At 42.1% G+C, this 23,856-nt stretch overlaps 1 protein-coding gene across 5 annotated transcripts in view; it reads right to left on the reverse strand.

Moving 5' to 3' along the window:
* The window catches only part of fto (FTO alpha-ketoglutarate dependent dioxygenase), a 256,227-nt gene that overhangs the window by 199,918 nt on the left and 32,453 nt on the right, over window positions 1-23,856 (reverse strand). For 4 of the 5 annotated variants that reach the window (XM_046345631.1, XM_046345635.1, XM_046345634.1 and 1 more), the window contains exon 4: window positions 21,067-21,195. In XM_046345631.1, the coding sequence (XP_046201587.1) occupies window positions 21,067-21,195 (129 nt within the window). The remainder of the gene's footprint in view (window positions 1-21,066; window positions 21,196-23,856) is intronic. The other variant, XM_046345632.1, reaches the window with a different exon arrangement.

Consider the following 23,856-nt stretch of genomic DNA (forward strand, 5'->3'; position numbering starts at 1 on the left):
CCTCATGATGGAGGTCTAATATCAACAAACACTGTCTGATCTCATTCCTCATGATGGAGGTCTCATATCAACAAACACTGTCTGATCTCATTCCTCATGATGGAGGTCTCATATCGACAAACACTGTCTGATCTCATTCCTCATGATGGAGGTCTCATATCAACAAACACAGTTTGATCTCATTCCTCATGATGGAGGTCTCATATCAACAAACACTGTCTGATCTCATTCCTCATGATGGAGGTCTCATATCGACAAACACTGTCTGATCTCATTCCTCATGATGGAGGTCTCATATCAACAAACACTGTCAGATCTCATTCATTCGCTCATGATGGAGGTCTCATATCAATGAACACTGTCAAATCTCATTCCTCATGTTGGAGGTCTCATATCAACAAACACTGTCTGATCTCATTCCTCATGATGGAGGTTTCATATCGACAAACACTGTCTGATCTCATTCCTCATGATGGAGGTCTCATATCAACAAACACTGTCAGATCTCATTCCTCATGATGGAGGTCTCATATCAACAAACACTGTCAGATCTCATTCCCTCATGATGGAGGTCTCAGATCAACAAACACTGTCAGATCTCATTCAATCCCTCATGATGGAGGTCTCATATCAACAAACACTGTCAGATCTCATTCCCTCATGATGGAGGTCTCATATCAACAAACACTGTCTGATCTCATTCCTCATGATGGAGGTCTCATATCAACAAACACTGTCATATCTCATTCATTCCCTCATGATGGAGGTCTCATATCAACAAACACTGTCAGATCTCATTCCCTCATGATGGAGGTCTCATATCAACAAACACTGTCAGATCTCATTCCCTCATGATGGAGGTCTCATATCAACAAACACTGTCAGATCTCATTCCCTCATGATGGATGTCTCATATCAACAAACACTGTCAGATCTCATTCCCTCATGATGGAGGTCTCATATCAACAAACACTGTCTGATCTCATTCCTCATGATGGAGGTCTCATATCAACAAACACTGTCTGATCTCATTCCTCATGATGGAGGTCTCATATCGACAAACACTGTCTGATCTCATTCCTCATGATGGAGGTCTAATATCAACAAACACTGTCTGATCTCATTCCTCATGATGGAGGTCTCATATCAACAAACACAGTTTGATCTCATTCCTCATGATGGAGGTCTCATATCGACAAACACTGTCTGATCTCATTCCTCATGATGGAGGTCTCATATCAACAAACACTGTCAGATCTCATTCCTCATGATGGAGGTCTCATATCAACAAACACTGTCTGATCTCATTCCTCATGATGGAGGTCTCATATCAATAAACACTGTCAGATCTCATTCCTCATGATGGAGGTCTCATATCAACAAACACTGTCTGATCTCATTCCTCATGATGGAGGTCTCATATCAACAAACACTGTCAGATCTCATTCCCTCATGATGGAGGTCTCATATCAACAAACACTGCCAGATCTCATTCATTCCCTCATGATGGAGGTCTCATATCAACAAACACTGTCAGATCTCATTCATTCCCTCATGATGGAGGTCTCATATCAACAAACACTGTCAGATCTCATTAATTCGCTCATGATGGAGTCTCATATCAACAAACACTGTCAGATCACATTCAATCCCTCATGATGGAGGTCTCATATCTACAAACACTGTCAGATCTCATTCCTCATGATGGAGGTCTCATATCAACAAACACTGTCAGATCTCATTCCTCATGATGGAGGTCTCATATCAACAAACACTGTCTGATCTCATTCCTCATGATGGAGGTCTCATATCAATAAACACTGTCAGATCTCATTCCTCATGATGGAGGTCTCATATCAACAAACACTGTCTGATCTCATTCCTCATGATGGAGGTCTCATATCAACAAACACTGTCAGATCTCATTCATTCCCTCATGATGGAGGTCTCATATCAACAAACACTGTCAGATCTCATTCCCTCATGATGGAGGTCTCATATCAACAAACACTGCCAGATCTCATTCATTCCCTCATGATGGAGGTCTCATATCAACAAACACTGTCAGATCTCATTCATTCGCTCATGATGGAGGTCTCATATCAATGAACACTGTCAAATTTCATTCCTCATGTTGGAGGTCTCATATCAACAAACACTGTCTGATCTCATTCCTCATGATGGAGGTCTCATATCGACAAACACTGTCTGATCTCATTCCTCATGATGGAGGTCTCATATCAACAAACACTGTCAGATCTCATTCCTCATGATGGAGGTCTCATATCAACAAACACTGTCAGATCTCATTCCCTCATGATGGAGGTCTCAGATCAACAAACACTGTCAGATCTCATTCAATCCCTCATGATGCAGGTCTCATATCAACAAACACTGTCAGATCTCATTCATTCCCTCATGATGGAGGTCTCATATCAACAAACACTGTCAGATCTCATTCCCTCATGATGGAGGTCTCATATCAACAAACACTGTCTGATCTCATTCCTCATGATGGAGGTCTCATATCAACAAACACTGTCATATCTCATTCATTCCCTCATGATGGAGGTCTCATATCAACAAACACTGTCAGATCTCATTCCCTCATGATGGAGGTCTCATATCAACAAACACTGTCAGATCTCATTCCCTCATGATGGAGGTCTCATATCAACAAACACTGTCAGATCTCATTCCCTCATGATGGATGTCTCATATCAACAAACACTGTCAGATCTCATTCCCTCATGATGGAGGTCTCATATCGACAAACACTGTCTGATCTCATTCCTCATGATGGAGGTCTAATATCAACAAACACTGTCTGATCTCATTCCTCATGATGGAGGTCTCATATCAACAAACACTGTCTGATCTCATTCCTCATGATGGAGGTCTCATATCGACAAACACTGTCTGATCTCATTCCTCATGATGGAGGTCTCATATCAACAAACACTGTCTGATCTCATTCCTCATGATGGAGGTCTCATATCAACAAACACTGTCATATCTCATTCATTCCCTCATGATGGAGGTCTCATATCAACAAACACTGTCAGATCTCATTCCCTCATGATGGAGGTCTCATATCAACAAACACTGTCAGATCTCATTCCCTCATGATGGAGGTCTCATATCAACAAACACTGTCAGATCTCATTCCCTCATGATGGATGTCTCATATCAACAAACACTGTCAGATCTCATTCCCTCATGATGGAGGTCTCATATCGACAAACACTGTCTGATCTCATTCCTCATGATGGAGGTCTAATATCAACAAACACTGTCTGATCTCATTCCTCATGATGGAGGTCTCATATCAACAAACACTGTCTGATCTCATTCCTCATGATGGAGGTCTCATATCGACAAACACTGTCTGATCTCATTCCTCATGATGGAGGTCTCATATCAACAAACACAGTTTGATCTCATTCCTCATGATGGAGGTCTCATATCAACAAACACTGTCTGATCTCATTCCTCATGATGGAGGTCTCATATCGACAAACACTGTCTGATCTCATTCCTCATGATGGAGGTCTCATATCAACAAACACTGTCAGATCTCATTCATTCGCTCATGATGGAGGTCTCATATCAATGAACACTGTCAAATCTCATTCCTCATGTTGGAGGTCTCATATCAACAAACACTGTCTGATCTCATTCCTCATGATGGAGGTTTCATATCGACAAACACTGTCTGATCTCATTCCTCATGATGGAGGTCTCATATCAACAAACACTGTCAGATCTCATTCCTCATGATGGAGGTCTCATATCAACAAACACTGTCAGATCTCATTCCCTCATGATGGAGGTCTCAGATCAACAAACACTGTCAGATCTCATTCATTCCCTCATGATGGAGGTCTCATATCAACAAACACTGTCAGATCTCATTCCCTCATGATGGAGGTCTCATATCAACAAACACTGTCTGATCTCATTCCTCATGATGGAGGTCTCATATCAACAAACACTGTCTGATCTCATTCCTCATGATGGAGGTCTCATATCGACAAACACTGTCTGATCTCATTCCTCATGATGGAGGTCTAATATCAACAAACACTGTCTGATCTCATTCCTCATGATGGAGGTCTCATATCAACAAACACTGTCTGATCTCATTCCTCATGATGGAGGTCTCATATCGACAAACACTGTCTGATCTCATTCCTCATGATGGAGGTCTCATATCAACAAACACAGTTTGATCTCATTCCTCATGATGGAGGTCTCATATCAACAAACACTGTCTGATCTCATCCCTCATGATGGAGGTCTCATATCGACAAACACTGTCTGATCTCATTCCTCATGATGGAGGTCTCATATCAACAAACACTGTCAGATCTCATTCCTCATGATGGAGGTCTCATATCAACAAACACTGTCAGATCTCATTCCTCATGATGGAGGTCTCATATCAACAAACACTGTCTGATCTCATTCCTCATGATGGAGGTCTCATATCAACAAACACTGTCTGATCTCATTCCTCATGATGGAGGTCTCATATCAATAAACACTGTCAGATCTCATTCCTCATGATGGAGGTCTCATATCAACAAACACTGTCTGATCTCATTCCTCATGATGGAGGTCTCATATCAACAAACACTGTCAGATCTCATTCCCTCATGATGGAGGTCTCATATCAACAAACACTGCCAGATCTCATTCATTCCCTCATGATGGAGGTCTCATATCAACAAACACTGTCAGATCTCATTCATTCCTCATGATGGAGGTCTCATATCAACAAACACTGTCAGATCTCATTCATTCCTCATGATGGAGTCTCATATCAACAAACACTGTCAGATCATTCAATCCTCATGATGGAGGTCTCATATCAACAAACACTGTCAGATCTCATTCCCTCATGATGGAGGTCTCAGATCAACAAACACTGTCAGATCTCATTCAATCCCTCATGATGCAGGTCTCATATCAACAAACACTGTCAGATCTCATTCATTCCCTCATGATGGAGGTCTCATATCAACAAACACTGTCAGATCTCATTCCCTCATGATGGAGGTCTCATATCAACAAACACTGTCTGATCTCATTCCTCATGATGGAGGTCTCATATCAACAAACACTGTCATATCTCATTCATTCCCTCATGATGGAGGTCTCATATCAACAAACACTGTCAGATCTCATTCCCTCATGATGGAGGTCTCATATCAACAAACACTGTCAGATCTCATTCCCTCATGATGGAGGTCTCATATCAACAAACACTGTCAGATCTCATTCCCTCATGATGGATGTCTCATATCAACAAACACTGTCAGATCTCATTCCCTCATGATGGAGGTCTCATATCAACAAACACTGTCTGATCTCATTCCTCATGATGGAGGTCTCATATCAACAAACACTGTCTGATCTCATTCCTCATGATGGAGGTCTCATATCAACAAACACTGTCTGATCTCATTCCTCATGATGGAGGTCTCATATCAACAAACACTGTCTGATCTCATCCCTCATGATGGAGGTCTCATATCAACAAACACTGTCAGATCTCATTCCTCATGATGGAGGTCTCATATCAACAAACACTGTCAGATCTCATTCCTCATGATGGAGGTCTCATATCAACAAACACTGTCAGATCTCATTCCTCATGATGGAGGTCTCATATCAATAAACACTGTCAGATCTCATTCCTCATGATGGAGGTCTCATATCAACAAACACTGTCTGATCTCATTCCTCATGATGGAGGTCTCATATCAACAAACACTGTCAGATCTCATTCCCTCATGATGGAGGTCTCATATCAACAAACACTGCCAGATCTCATTCATTCCTCATGATGGAGGTCTCATATCAACAAACACTGTCAGATCTCATTCATTCCTCATGATGGAGGTCTCATATCAACAAACACTGTCAGATCTCATTCATTCGCTCATGATGGAGTCTCATATCAACAAACACTGTCAGATCACATTCAATCCCTCATGATGGAGGTCTCATATCAACAAACACTGTCAGATCTCATTCCCACATGATGGAGGTCTCAGATCAACAAACACTGTCAGATCTCATTCAATCCCTCATGATGCAGGTCTCATATCAACAAACACTGTCAGATCTCATTCATTCCCTCATGATGGAGGTCTCATATCAACAAACACTGTCAGATCTCATTCCCTCATGATGGAGGTCTCATATCAACAAACACTGTCTGATCTCATTCCTCATGATGGAGGTCTCATATCAACAAACACTGTCATATCTCATTCATTCCCTCATGATGGAGGTCTCATATCAACAAACACTGTCAGATCTCATTCATTCGCTCATGATGGAGGTCTCATATCAATGAACACTGTCAAATCTCATTCCTCATGATGGAGGTCTCATATCAACAAACACTGTCTGATCTCATTCCTCATGATGGAGGTCTCATATCGACAAACACTGTCAGATCGCATTCAATCCCTCATGATGGAGGTCTCATATCAACAAACACTGTCAGATCTCATTCAATTCCTCATGATGGAGGTCTCATATCAACAAACACTGTCAGATCTCATTCCTCATGATGGAGGTCTCATATCAACAAACACTGTCAGATCTCATTCCTCATGATGGAGTTCTTATATCAACAAACACTGTCAGATCGCATTCAATCCCTCATGATGGAGGTCTCATATCAACAAACACTGTCAGATCTCATTCATTCCCTCATGATGGAGGTCTCATATCAACAAACACTGACAGATCTCATTCCCTCATGATGGAGGTCTCATATCAACAAACACTGTCAGATCTCATTCCTCATGATGGAGGTCTCATATCAACAAACACTGTCTGATCTCATTCCTCATGATGGAGGTCTCATATCGACAAACACTGTCTGATCTCATTCCTCATGATGGAGGTCTAATATCAACAAACACTGTCTGATCTCATTCCTCATGATGGAGGTCTCATATCAACAAACACTGTCTGATCTCATTCCTCATGATGGAGGTCTCATATCGACAAACACTGTCTGATCTCATTCCTCATGATGGAGGTCTCATATCAACAAACACAGTTTGATCTCATTCCTCATGATGGAGGTCTCATATCAACAAACACTGTCTGATCTCATTCCTCATGATGGAGGTCTCATATCAATAAACACTGTCAGATCTCATTCCTCATGATGGAGGTCTCATATCAACAAACACTGTCTGATCTCATTCCTCATGATGGAGGTCTCATATCAACAAACACTGTCAGATCTCATTCCCTCATGATGGAGGTCTCATATCAACAAACACTGCCAGATCTCATTCATTCCCTCATGATGGAGGTCTCATATCAACAAACACTGTCAGATCTCATTCATTCCCTCATGATGGAGGTCTCATATCAACAAACACTGTCAGATCTCATTCATTCGCTCATGATGGAGTCTCATATCAACAAACACTGTCAGATCACATTCAATCCCTCATGATGGAGGTCTCATATCAACAAACACTGTCAGATCTCATTCCCTCATGATGGAGGTCTCAGATCAACAAACACTGTCAGATCTCATTCAATCCCTCATGATGCAGGTCTCATATCAACAAACACTGTCAGATCTCATTCATTCCCTCATGATGGAGGTCTCATATCAACAAACACTGTCAGATCTCATTCCCTCATGATGGAGGTCTCATATCAACAAACACTGTCTGATCTCATTCCTCATGATGGAGGTCTCATATCAACAAACACTGTCATATCTCATTCATTCCCTCATGATGGAGGTCTCATATCAACAAACACTGTCAGATCTCATTCCCTCATGATGGAGGTCTCATATCAACAAACACTGTCAGATCTCATTCCCTCATGATGGAGGTCTCATATCAACAAACACTGTCAGATCTCATTCCCTCATGATGGATGTCTCATATCAACAAACACTGTCAGATCTCATTCCCTCATGATGGAGGTCTCATATCAACAAACACTGTCTGATCTCATTCCTCATGATGGAGGTCTCATATCAACAAACACTGTCTGATCTCATTCCTCATGATGGAGGTCTCATATCGACAAACACTGTCTGATCTCATTCCTCATGATGGAGGTCTCATATCAACAAACACTGTCTGATCTCATCCCTCATGATGGAGGTCTCATATCGACAAACACTGTCTGATCTCATTCCTCATGATGGAGGTCTCATATCAACAAACACTGTCAGATCTCATTCCTCATGATGGAGGTCTCATATCAACAAACACTGTCAGATCTCATTCCTCATGATGGAGGTCTCATATCAACAAACACTGTCTGATCTCATTCCTCATGATGGAGGTCTCATATCAACAAACACTGTCTGATCTCATTCCTCATGATGGAGGTCTCATATCAATAAACACTGTCAGATCTCATTCCTCATGATGGAGGTCTCATATCAACAAACACTGTCTGATCTCATTCCTCATGATGGAGGTCTCATATCAACAAACACTGTCAGATCTCATTCCCTCATGATGGAGGTCTCATATCAACAAACACTGCCAGATCTCATTCATTCCCTCATGATGGAGGTCTCATATCAACAAACACTGTCAGATCTCATTCATTCCCTCATGATGGAGGTCTCATATCAACAAACACTGTCAGATCTCATTCATTCGCTCATGATGGAGTCTCATATCAACAAACACTGTCAGATCACATTCAATCCCTCATGATGGAGGTCTCATATCAACAAACACTGTCAGATCTCATTCCCTCATGATGGAGGTCTCAGATCAACAAACACTGTCAGATCTCATTCAATCCCTCATGATGCAGGTCTCATATCAACAAACACTGTCAGATCTCATTCCCTCATGATGGAGGTCTCATATCAACAAACACTGTCTGATCTCATTCCTCATGATGGAGGTCTCATATCAACAAACACTGTCATATCTCATTCATTCCCTCATGATGGAGGTCTCATATCAACAAACACTGTCAGATCTCATTCATTCGCTCATGATGGAGGTCTCATATCAATGAACACTGTCAAATCTCATTCCTCATGATGGAGGTCTCATATCAACAAACACTGTCTGATCTCATTCCTCATGATGGAGGTCTCATATCGACAAACACTGTCAGATCTCATTAATTCCCTCATGATGGAGGTCTCATATCAACAAACACTGTCAGATCTCATTCAATCCCTCATTATGGAGGTCTCATATCAACAAACACTGTCAGATCTCATTCCCTCATGATGGAGGTCTCATATCAACAAACACTGTCAGATCTCATTCCTCATGATGGAGTTCTTATATCAACAAACACTGTCAGATCGCATTCAATCCCTCATGATGGAGGTCTCATATCAACAAACACTGTCAGATCTCATTCATTCCCTCATGATGGAGGTCTCATATCAACAAACACTGACAGATCTCATTCCCTCATGATGGAGGTCTCATATCAACAAACACTGTCTGATCTCATTCCTCATGATAGAGGTCTCATATCAACAAACACTGTCTGATCTCATTCCTCATGATGGAGGTCTCATATCGACAAACACTGTCTGATCTCATTCCTCATGATGGAGGTCTAATATCAACAAACACTGTCTGATCTCATTCCTCATGATGGAGGTCTCATATCAACAAACACTGTCTGATCTCATTCCTCATGATGGAGGTCTCATATCGACAAACACTGTCTGATCTCATTCCTCATGATGGAGGTCTCATATCAACAAACACAGTTTGATCTCATTCCTCATGATGGAGGTCTCATATCAACAAACACTGTCTGATCTCATTCCTCATGATGGAGGTCTCATATCGACAAACACTGTCTGATCTCATTCCTCATGATGGAGGTCTCATATCAACAAACACTGTCAGATCTCATTCCTCATGATGGAGGTCTCATATCAACAAACACTGTCAGATCTCATTCCTCATGATGGAGGTCTCATATCAACAAACACTGTCTGATCTCATTCCTCATGATGGAGGTCTCATATCAACAAACACTGTCTGATCTCATTCCTCATGATGGAGGTCTCATATCAATAAACACTGTCAGATCTCATTCCTCATGATGGAGGTCTCATATCAACAAACACTGTCTGATCTCATTCCTCATGATGGAGGTCTCATATCAACAAACACTGTCAGATCTCATTCCCTCATGATGGAGGTCTCATATCAACAAACACTGCCAGATCTCATTCATTCCCTCATGATGGAGGTCTCATATCAACAAACACTGTCAGATCTCATTCATTCCCTCATGATGGAGGTCTCATATCAACAAACACTGTCAGATCTCATTCCCTCATGATGGAGGTCTCTTATCAACAAACACTGTCTGATCTCATTCCTCATGATGGAGGTCTCATATCAACAAACACTGTCATATCTCATTCATTCCCTCATGATGGAGGTCTCATATCAACAAACACTGTCAGATCTCATTCATTCGCTCATGATGGAGGTCTCATATCAATGAACACTGTCAAATCTCATTCCTCATGATGGAGGTCTCATATCAACAAACACTGTCTGATCTCATTCCTCATGATGGAGGTCTCATATCGACAAACACTGTCAGATCTCATTAATTCCCTCATGATGGAGGTCTCATATCAACAAACACTGTCAGATCTCATTCAATCCCTCATTATGGAGGTCTCATATCAACAAACACTGTCAGATCTCATTCCCTCATGATGGAGGTCTCATATCAACAAACACTGTCAGATCTCATTCCTCATGATGGAGTTCTTATATCAACAAACACTGTCAGATCGCATTCAATCCCTCATGATGGAGGTCTCATATCAACAAACACTGTCAGATCTCATTCATTCCCTCATGATGGAGGTCTCATATCAACAAACACTGACAGATCTCATTCCCTCATGATGGAGGTCTCATATCAACAAACACAGTCTGATCTCATTCCTCATGATAGAGGTCTCATATCAACAAACACTGTCTGATCTCATTCCTCATGATGGAGGTCTCATATCGACAAACACTGTCTGATCTCATTCCTCATGATGGAGGTCTAATATCAACAAACACTGTCTGATCTCATTCCTCATGATGGAGGTCTCATATCAACAAACACTGTCTGATCTCATTCCTCATGATGGAGGTCTCATATCGACAAACACTGTCTGATCTCATTCCTCATGATGGAGGTCTCATATCAACAAACACAGTTTGATCTCATTCCTCATGATGGAGGTCTCATATCAACAAACACTGTCTGATCTCATTCCTCATGATGGAGGTCTCATATCGACAAACACTGTCTGATCTCATTCCTCATGATGGAGGTCTCATATCAACAAACACTGTCAGATCTCATTCCTCATGATGGAGGTCTCATATCAACAAACACTGTCAGATCTCATTCCTCATGATGGAGGTCTCATATCAACAAACACTGTCTGATCTCATTCCTCATGATGGAGGTCTCATATCAACAAACACTGTCTGATCTCATTCCTCATGATGGAGGTCTCATATCAATAAACACTGTCAGATCTCATTCCTCATGATGGAGGTCTCATATCAACAAACACTGTCTGATCTCATTCCTCATGATGGAGGTCTCATATCAACAAACACTGTCAGATCTCATTCCCTCATGATGGAGGTCTCATATCAACAAACACTGCCAGATCTCATTCATTCCCTCATGATGGAGGTCTCATATCAACAAACACTGTCAGATCTCATTCATTCCCTCATGATGGAGGTCTCATATCAACAAACACTGTCAGATCTCATTCCCTCATGATGGAGGTCTCAGATCAACAAACACTGTCAGATCTCATTCAATCCCTCATGATGCAGGTCTCATATCAACAAACACTGTCAGATCTCATTCATTCCCTCATGATGGAGGTCTCATATCAACAAACACTGTCAGATCTCATTCCCTCATGATGGAGGTCTCATATCAACAAACACTGTCTGATCTCATTCCTCATGATGGAGGTCTCATATCAACAAACACTGTCATATCTCATTCATTCCCTCATGATGGAGGTCTCATATCAACAAACACTGTCAGATCTCATTCATTCGCTCATGATGGAGGTCTCATATCAATGAACACTGTCAAATCTCATTCCTCATGATGGAGGTCTCATATCAACAAACACTGTCTGATCTCATTCCTCATGATGGAGGTCTCATATCGACAAACACTGTCAGATCTCATTAATTCCCTCATGATGGAGGTCTCATATCAACAAACACTGTCAGATCTCATTCAATCCCTCATTATGGAGGTCTCATATCAACAAACACTGTCAGATCTCATTCCCTCATGATGGAGGTCTCATATCAACAAACACTGTCAGATCTCATTCAATCCCTCATGATGGAGGTCTCATATCAACAAACACTGTCAGATCTCATTCATTCCCTCATGATGGAGGTCTCATATCAACAAACACTGTCTGATCTCATTCCTCATGATGGAGGTCTCATGTTCACAACAAACACTGTCAGATCTCATTCCCTCATGATGGAGGTCTCATATCAACAAACACTGTCAGATCTCATTCCCTCATGATGGAGGTCTCATATCAACAAACACTGTCAGATCTCATTCAATTCCTCATTATGGAGGTCTCATATCAACAAACACTGTCAGATCTCATTCCCTCATTATGGAGGTCTCATATCAACAAACACTGTCAGATCTCATTCCTCATGATGGAGGTCTCATATCAACAAACACTGTCAGATCTCATTCCTCATGATGGAGGTCTCAGATCAACAGACACTGTCAGATCTCATTCCTCATGATGGAGGTCTCATATCAACAAACACTGTCTGATCTCATTCCTCATGATGGAGGTCTCATATCACCAAACACTGTCAGATCTCATTCCCTCATGATGGAGGTCTCATATCAACAAACACTGTCAGATCTCATTCCCTCATGATGGAGGTCTCATATCAACAAACACTGTCAGATCTCATTCCCTCATGATGGAGGTCTCATATCAACAAACACTGTCAGATCTCATTCCTCATGATGGAGGTCTTATATCAACAAACACTGTCAGATCTCATTCAATCCCTCATTATGGAGGTCTCATATCAACAAACACTGTCAGATCTCATTCCCTCATGATGGAGGTCTCATATCAACAAACACTGTCAGATCTCATTCAATCCCTCATTATGGAGGTCTCATATCAACAAACACTGTCAGATCTCATTCCCTCATGATGGAGGTCTCATATCAACAAACACTGACAGATCTCATTCCCTCATGATGGAGGTCTCATATCAACAAACACTGTCTGATCTCATTCCTCATGATGGAGGTCTCATATCAACAAACACTGTCTGATCTCATTCCTCATGATGGAGGTCTCATATCAACAAACACTGTCTGATCTCATTCCTCATGATGGAGGTCTCATATCAACAAACACTGTCAGATCTCATTCCCTCATGATGGAGGTCTCATATCAACAAACACTGTCAGATCTCATTCCTCATGATGGAGGTCTCATATCAACAAACACTGTCAGATCTCATTCATTCCTCATGATGGAGGTCTCATATCAACAAACACTGTCAGATCTCATTCCTCATTATGGAGGTCTCATATCAACAAACACTGTCAGATCTCATTCATTCCCTCATGATGGAGGTCTCATATCAACAAACACTATCAGATCTCATTCATTCCCTCATGATGGGGGTCTCATATCAACAAACACTGTCAGATCTCATTCCCTCATGATGGAGGTCTCATATCAACAAACACTGTCAGATCTCATTCCCTCATGATGGAGGTCTCATATCAACAAACACTGTCAGATCTCATTCCCTCATGATGGAGGTCTCATATCAACAAACACTGTCAGATCTCATTCATTCCCTCATGATGGAGGTCTCATATCAACAAACACTGTCAGATCTCATTCAATCCCTCATGATGGAGGTCTCATATCAACAAACACTGTCAGATCTCATTCATTCCCTCATGATGGCGGTCTCATATCAACAAACACTGTCAGACCTCATTCCCAAATGATGGAGGTCTCATAACAACAAACACTGTCAGATCTCATTCAATCCCTCATTATGGAGGTCTCATATCAACAAACACTGTCAGATCTCATTCATTCCCTCATGATGGAGGTCTCATATCAACAAACACTGTCAGACCTCATTCATTCCCTCATGATGGAGGTCTCATATCAACAAACACTGTCAGATCTCATTCATTCCCTCATGATGGGGGTCTCATATCAACAAACACTGTCAGATCTCATTCCCTCATGATGGAGGTCTCATATCAACAAACACTGCCAGATCTCATTCATTCCCTCATGATGGAGGTCTCATATCAACAAACACTGTCAGATCTCATTCATTCCCTCATGATGGAGGTCTCATATCAACAAACACTGTCAGATCTCATTCCCTCATGATGGAGGTCTCATATCAACAAACACTGCCAGATCTCATTCATTCCCTCATGATGGAGGTCTCATATCAACAAACACTGTCAGATCTCATTCATTCCCTCATGATGGAGGTCTCATATCTTCAAACACTGTCAGATCTCATTCATTCCCTCATGATGGAGGTCTCATATCAACAAACACTGTCAGATCTCATTGCCTCATGATGGAGGTCTCATATCAACAAACACTGTCAGATCTCATTTCATTCCCTCATGATGGGGGTCTCATATCAACAAACACTGTCAGATCTCATTCCCTCATGATGGAGGTCTCATATCAACAAACACTGTCTGATCTCATTCCTCATGATGGAGGTCTCATATCAACAAACACTGTCAGATCTCATTCATTCCCTCATGATGGAGGTCTCATATCAACAAACACTGTCAGATCTCATTCATTCCCTCATGATGGAGGTCTCATATCAACAAACACTGTCAGATCTCATTCATTCCCTCATGATGGAGGTCTCATATCAACAAACACTGTCAGATCTCATTCCCTCATGATGGAGGTCTCATATCAACAAACACTGTCAGATCTCATTCCCTCATGATGGAGGTTTCAGATCAACAAACACTGTCAGATCTCATTTCTCATGATGGAGGTATCATATCAACAAACACTATCAGATCTCATTCATTCCCTCATGATGGAGGTCTCATATCAACAAACACTGTCAGATATCATTCCTCATGATGGAGGTCTCATATCAACAAACACTGTCAGATCTCATTCCTCATGATGGAGGTCTCATATCAACAAACACTGTCAGATCTCATTCATTCCTCATGATGGAGGTCTCATATCAACAAACACTGTCAGATCTCATTCCTCATTATGGAGGTCTCATATCAACAAACACTGTCAGATCTCATTCATTCCCTCATGATGGAGGTCTCATATCAACAAACACTATCAGATCTCATTCATTCCCTCATGATGGGGGTCTCATATCAACAAACACTGTCAGATCTCATTCCCTCATGATGGAGGTCTCATATCAACAAACACTGTCAGATCTCATTCCCTCATGATGGAGGTCTCATATCAACAAACACTGTCAGATCTCATTCCCTCATGATGGAGGTCTCATATCAACAAACACTGTCAGATCTCATTCATTCCCTCATGATGGAGGTCTCATATCAACAAACACTGTCAGATCTCATTCAATCCCTCATGATGGAGGTCTCATATCAACAAACACTGTCAGATCTCATTCCCTCATGATGGAGGTCTCATATCAACAAACACTGTCAGATCTCATTCAATCCCTCATGATGGAGGTCTCATATCAACAAACACTGTCAGATCTCATTCATTCCCTCATGATGGCGGTCTCATATCAACAAACACTGTCAGACCTCATTCCCAAATGATGGAGGTCCCATAACAACAAACACTGTCAGATCTCATTCAATCCCTCATTATGGAGGTCTCATATCAACAAACACTGTCAGATCTCATTCATTCCCTCATGATGGAGGTCTCATATCAACAAACACTGTCAGACCTCATTCATTCCCTCATGATGGAGGTCTCATATCAACAAACACTGTCAGATCTCATTCATTCCCTCATGATGGGGGTCTCATATCAACAAACACTGTCAGATCTCATTCCCTCATGATGGAGGTCTCATATCAACAAACACTGTCTGATCTCATTCCCTCATGATGGAGGTCTCATATCAACAAACACTGTCAGATCTCATTCCCTCATGATGGAGGTCTTAGATCAACAAACACTGTCAGATCTCATTCAATCCCTCATTATGGAGGTCTCATATCAACAAACACTGTCAGATCTCATTCCCTCATGATGGAGGTCTCATATCAACAAACACTGTCAGATCTCATTCCCTCATGATGGAGTTCTCATATCAACAAACACTGTCAGATCTCATTCATTCCCTCATGATGGAGGTCTCATATCAACAAACACTATCAGATCTCATTCATTCCCTCATGATGGGGTCTCATATCAACAAACACTCAGTCTCATATCAACAAACACTGTCAGATCTCATTCCAACAAACACTGTGATGGAGGTCTCATATCAACAAACACTGTCAGATCTCATTCCCTCATGATGGAGGTCTCATATCAACAAACACTGTCAGATCTCATTCCCTCATGATGGAGGTCTCATATCAACAAACACTGTCAGATCTCATTCATTCCCTCATGATGGAGGTCTCATATCAACAAACACTGTCAGATCTCATTCATTCCCTCATGATGGAGGTCTCATATCAACAAACACTGTCAGATCTCATTCAATCCCTCATGATGGAGGTCTCATATCAACAAACACTGTCAGATCTCATTCATTCCCTCATGATGGCGGTCTCATATCAACAAACACTGTCAGACCTCATTCCCAAATGATGGAGGTCTCATAACAACAAACACTGTCAGATCTCATTCAATCCCTCATTATGGAGGTCTCATATCAACAAACACTGTCAGATCTCATTCATTCCCTCATGATGGAGATCTCATATCAACAAACACTGTCAGACCTCATTCATTCCCTCATGATGGAGGTCTCATATCAACAAACACTGTCAGATCTCATTCAATCCCTCATTATGGAGGTCTCATATCAACAAACACTGTCAGATCTCATTCCCAAATGATGGAGGTCTCATATCAACAAACACTGTCATATCTCATTCCCTCATGATGGAGGTCTCATATCAACAAACACTGTCAGATCTCATTCCTCATGATGGAGGTCTCATATCAACAAACACTGTCAGATCTCATTCCTCATGATGAAGGTCTCATATCAACAAACACTGTCAGATCTCATTCCCTCATGATGGAGGTCTCATATCAACAAACACTGTCAGATCTCATTCATTCCCTCATGATGGAGGTCTCATATGAACAAACACTGTCAGATCTCATTCATTCCCTCATGATGGAGGTCTCATATCAACAAACACTGTCAGATCTCATTCCCTCATGATGGAGGTCTCATATCAACAAACACTGTCAGATCTCATTCATTCCCTCATGATGGAGGTCTCATATCAACAAACACTGTCAGGTCTCATATCAACAAACATTTATCCAATAAACAGAGATCCTGATCTGATCCCAACTGCTGTTGAGTGTATCAGTCCCGTCAGTCCACAAGCTTGTTTGTGTGTTTAGATGTCGCCCAGCTCTGTTATTATTTGCTCCACAACAAATCATTAATTTAGCCATTACAGAGCTGTCACTCACAGCACATGTGCATATTTACACCCCGCCTTGAGCAGTGTGGCTGGCTAATGCCTTTGATTTGAAAGTCAAACAGTGAAGTGCTTTAGGAAGATAGATATTATTATGAGGTCGTGAGGGAAAGAATTGAAAAAGAGCATGACAAACAAAACAAGTTCCCCCACTGTTCTGTGTTATCCTCTGATGAGATTGTGAAGGATTAGGTCTCTGGGGGGAATGACTCCCATCTTTAAAACAGTTTATATCCAATAATAAATGATCTCCATCAATCTGGTCCTCCACAGTCTGATGGCACTGGGGGGACAAACTCGATTTCTGTAATAAATATTTATCTTTCTTTCTCTACCCCCTCATCTGTTGCCACTTGTCCCCTTCTTTTTTCCAGGAAGCAGCAGGCTTTTAAATATATTGGGTCAACTCTTTCTCAGGTCCCTCGTGAGTTGGGAGCTGGAAATCGTATTATCCAACAGGCTCGGTGTCAGACTTGTATTGTTCTTTTTTAACCACTGAAATTCCATTTGGGTGGAAATAACGGCTGATTAAATTTGCACACACATATTACACACATATTACACCCACATATTACACACACAGACACCCACATATTACACACACAGACACACACATATTACACACACAGACACACACATATTACCACACACACACACATATTTCACACACAGACACACACATATTAAACACACAGACACACACATATTACACACACATTACACAAACAGACGCACACATATTACACACATATATTACACACACAGACACACACATATTACACACACAGACACACACATATTAAACACACAGACACACACATATTACACACACATTACACAAACAGACACACACATATTACACACATATATTACACACAGACACACACATATTACACACACATATTACACACAGACAAACACATATTACACACATATTACACACACAGACACACATATTATACACATATATTACACACAGACACACACATATTACACACACATATTACACACATATTACACAGACACACACATATTACACACACATATTACACACACAGACACACATATTACACACACACGTATTACACACACAGACACACACATATTACACACACATATTACACACATATAGTACACACATATTACACACACAGACACACACATATTACACACACAGACACACACATATTACACACACAGACACACACATATTAGACACACATATTACACACCCATATTACACACACAGACACACACAACATTAACAGTTCAGAGGTTGAGTCACTGACTAACGGTGCTAAAGGGGAATAATGGTGTCCGTGATGGTACACGGGCCCGTTCCTTATCAAAACACCACAAAGCCAGGGGCCTCCCGAGTGACGCAGCGGTCTAGAGGCATCGCTACAGACCCAGGTTCGGTCCCGGGCTGTGTCGCAGCCGGCAGCGACCGGGATACCCATGATGCAGCAAACAATTGGCCCAGCATCGTCCGGATTAGGGTATGGTTTGGCCGTCGGGGATGTCCTTTTCCCATTGCTCTCTAGCGACTCCTTTTGCCGGGCCGGGCGCACGCAAGCTGACTTCGGTCGCCTGCTGTATGGTGATTCCTCTGACACATTGGTCTGGCTGGTTTCAAGATTAAGGGAGCAGTGTGTCAAGAATCAGCGCGGCTTGGTGGGGTCGTGTTTCAGAGGGCTCTCGACCTTCACCTCTCCGAGTCCGTACGGGGGTTGCAGCAATGGGACAAAACTGTAACTACCAACTGGATATCACGAAACTGGGGAGAAAAAGTGGCAAAAACTACAACAACAAAAAATTATTAAAAATGTTTAAAAAACACCACAAAGCCACTAATCAACAGGCTAGCTTTTATTTCTGTCCCTTGTCGAGGCATGCTGTAACATCCAAGGAAACACTGAGTGGACTAGTTTCTTGAATGTAGTCTTGGTTGATTACAGTAGTTAGTGTCTGTACTGTGTACCTGATCCAGGTATAGGACTGAGACAGACTGACTGTGTGAGCTGCTACAGTACCATAGTGATCCTGTAGGGATCTTCCAAACTGGAACATAATTCCCCATTGATCCAGTTCAGTCAGGTCCAATTACAATGGTGTTTCTAGAGCAGGCCATCACTCTGTTATCATGCCTGGACTGAAAGTGACAAATCTCATCCTGTCTGGGTTATGTCCCGTCAGGTCACTCCAACTCATGGTTTCTACTCAAATCAACATGTTTTGAGGTAGAATATGAGTCTGTTCTTGCCTGTTTCTTTGTGTGTGTGTGTGTCTTTGTGTGTGTGTGTGTGTCTTTTGTGTGTGTGTGTGTGTGTCTTTGTGTGTGTGTGTGTGTGTCTTTGTGTGTGTGTGTCTTTGTGTGTCTTTGTGTGTGTGTGTGTGTGTGTGTGTGTGTGTGTGTGTGTGTGTGTGTGTGTGTGTGTGTGTGTGTGTGTGTGTGTGTGTGTGTGTGTGTGTGTGTGTGTGTGTGTGTGTGTGTGTGTGTGTGTGTGTGTGTGTGTGTGTGTGTGTGTGTGTGTGTGTGTGTGTGTGTGTCCAAAAAAACGATGCAGTCATATTTCACCAAGACAAGTACACACAATGATGTCTTGGAGGTCCTAACCCATACACAGCACATGGTGTGCTGCTATGATGGGGAAGCTAGTGGTAGCCAATAATAGCTGTGTAGCCTTGTCCTGTATTGTAGAAGCTAAGAGCAGCTCGACCCAGCAGGCAGAGATGAAAGGGGAAGGCATCTGCTGTAGCCATCAGCATTAAGGTCTGATTTACACCCTCATGGCCCGCTGCCTGTCTTCTCCACTCCATAGAGACACCACCAGCACCGCTGCCACAGCACCGGGTCACAGGACTTCACAAAATAACATTTGGTTTTCTTAACCTCTCTAATGCATGCAATTACATGGAACCTTAGGAACAGAACAGGGATTCTGGTTGGGTTGGGTTCAGACTAACACAATGACGAGAGAGTGAGAAAGAGAGAGATAGATAAAAGAGTGGGAGAGGGAGATGGAGAAAGAGAGAGAGAGAGAGAGAGAGAGAGAGAGAGAGAGAGAGAGAGAGAGAGAGAGAGAGAGAGAGAGAGAGAGAGAGAGAGAGAGAGAGAGAGAGAGAGAGAGAGAAAAAACAAATAAGAAAAGAGAGGTAGAAAAAGAGAGCGAGAGTCTGGAGTGCATCCTGCTTCTATGGGTCAGTAGGGACACAGTAAACCAAACACACTTGAACATCAAGTGTAAATCTCACACAGACTAGAGATGTCATGTAGAAGGAATGGTGTGCATGCTCTAGTACCTCTAAGGTAGTAGGAGTCTCCGGACTGCAGTGGGAGGGTCAGTCCAGGGGTGTGGATGTCCCAGGCCACCTTTAGACCAATCCTCCAGCAGCCCTTCTCTGCAGGACCCTCCTCCGAGCTCACACCTGCTAAACACAAACAATCCCACCACTTAGGTCAGTCAGATCAGAAACAAATATACAATAGGAGACAGGGCATATTGTTACATTGATCTCTCAGTACAACTTGTGTCTTCATCACAGTTTCTGTACAAGAGGACAGCCTTTTTAATAAAAGTATTTGATGTTAGGTAGCTAGTGTGTGTAGAGGCAGCATACAGACAGGGTAGTGGGGATTATTCCCCTCCCATAGCCAGTCTCTGAGCCTCTCACCGAGCCTCTCACCCAGCCTGTCCTCCATCCCCGTCTGTCCTCCATCCGAGGCATGGTGAGAAAACGAGATCTACCCAGCCCCTGTTAGGTCCACACCCTTCAGAATAAATCAATACTAAAGTCTTCCCGGGCCTCTCTCAGCCCCACGGCAAATCAGACCTTCTCCTTTGCTCAGCAGAGGACAAATAGTAACTTCATTTCCGGCCAGTGCTTTCTGAGAGAGCCGTTAATGACACTGCTCCTAAAGGACGCAGGATGGGATGGTGTTGGAGCTGGAGTAAAGAGCATTGTGGTCTTTCCAGACGGAAAACACTCCGCCGCCAAGCCAGATACCGTGCCTTGCGAAAGTATTCGGCCCCCTTGAACTTTGCGACCTTTTGCCACATTTCAGGCTTCAAACATAAAGATATAAAACTGTATTTTTTTTGTGGAAATTCAACAACAAGTGGGACACAATCATGAAGTTGAACGACATTTATTGGATATTTCAAACTTTTTTAACAAATGAACAACTTAAAAATTGGGCGTGCAAAATTATTCAGCCCCCTTAAGTTAATACTTTGTAGCACCACCTTTTGCTGCAATTACAGCTGTAAGTCGCTTGGGGTATGTCTCTATCAGTTTTGCACATCGAGAGACTGAAATTTTTTCCCATTCCTCCTTGCAAAACAGCTCGAGCTCAGTGAGGTTGGATGGAGAGCATTTGTGAACAGCAGTTTTCAGTTCTTTCCACAGATTCTCGATTGGATTCAGGTCTGGACTTTGACTTGGCCATTCTAACACCTGGATATGTTTATTTTTTAACCATTCCATTGTAGATTTTGCTTTATGTTTTGGATCATTGTCTTGTTGGAAGACAAATCTCCGTCCCAGTCTCAGGTCTTTTGCAGACTCCATCAGGTTTTCTTCCAGAATGGTCCTGTATTTGGCTCCATCCATCTTCCCATCAATTTTAACCATCTTCCCTGTCCCTGCTGAAGAAAAGCAGGCCCAAACCATGATGCTGCCACCACCATGTTTGACAGTGGGGATGGTGTGTTCAGGGTGATTAGCTGTGTTGCTTTTACGCTAAACATAACGTTTTGCATTGTTGCCAAAAAGTTCCATTTTGGTTTCATCTGACCAGAGCACCTTCTTCCACATGTTTGGTGTGTCTCCCAGGTGGCTTGTGGCAAACTTTAAACAACACTTTTTATGGATATCTTTCTTCTTGCCACTCTTCCATAAAGGCCAGATTTGTGCAATATACGACTGATTGTTGTCCTATGGACAGAGTGTCCCACCTCAGCTGTAGATCTCTGCAGTTCATCTAGAGTGATCATGGGCCTCTTGGCTGCATCTCTGATTAGTCTTCTCCTTTTATGAGCTGAAAGTTTAGAGGGACAGCCAGGTCTTGGTAGATTTGCAGTGGTCTGATACTCCGTCCATTTCAATATTATCACTTGCACAGTGCTCCTTGGGATGTTTACAGCTTGGGAAATCTTTTTGTATCCAAATCCGGCTTTAAACTTCTTCACAACAGTATCTCGGACCTGCCTGGTGTGTTCCTTGTTCTTCATGATGCTCTCTGCGCTTTTAACAGACCTCTGAGACTATCACAGTGCAGGTGCATTTATACGGAGACTTGATTACACACAGGTGGATTGTATTTATCATCATTAGTCATTTAGGTCAACATTGGATCATTCAGAGATCCTCACTGAACTTCTGGAGAGAGTTTGCTGCACTGAAAGTAAAGGGGCTGAATAATTTTGCACGCCCAATTTTTCAGTTTTTGATTTGTTAAAAAAGTTTGAAATATCCAATAAATGTCGTTCCACTTGTTGTTGATTCTTCACAAAAAAATACAGTTTTATATCTTTATGTTTGAAGCCTGAAATATGGCAAAAGGTCGCAAAGTTCAAGGGGGCCGAATACTTTCGCAAGGCACTGTACCTCCGGATGAGAGCAGCTGGGTGACTCTAAATAAAACCATTCTGAAACACCAGACAGAGCCTTGGGAAAAAGAGACAAATACTAGACTTCTCCCAGACCTGACATGAAATGTAAGCGTGTCAAAGAAAGACAGGTGTCGTGCAAATAAACATGCATAGAAGGTTACTGGTTACTGTACATACCAGACTGGGATGTAAAACAGCTCAATTATTGAGTTGAGAAAGAGAGAGGGGCTTTGACTGCGGCGCAGTCGAGAACAATGTCAAAAAACATGGGCCCCCTCGTAAAAAAAAAAAACATTCCGCATGGTAACAATTCCATCTCTGTGGTTCTGGGAGTATTCAGAACGATCTGGCCCAAAGTGAACATAGCATTTCTTGAGTAATGCACAGCGGGGTTAGCGAGCAGTGCTGCTAAACTTTGTCAGGTTTGCCTGTGAAGTCTGGTGCTGTGGGGTCAGTTTGGCCTACAAAGGAAAGGCAC

This window comes from Oncorhynchus gorbuscha, linkage group LG04 (genome assembly GCF_021184085.1).
Source record: "Oncorhynchus gorbuscha isolate QuinsamMale2020 ecotype Even-year linkage group LG04, OgorEven_v1.0, whole genome shotgun sequence".
In the NCBI taxonomy this organism is placed as follows: Eukaryota; Metazoa; Chordata; class Actinopteri; order Salmoniformes; family Salmonidae; genus Oncorhynchus; species Oncorhynchus gorbuscha.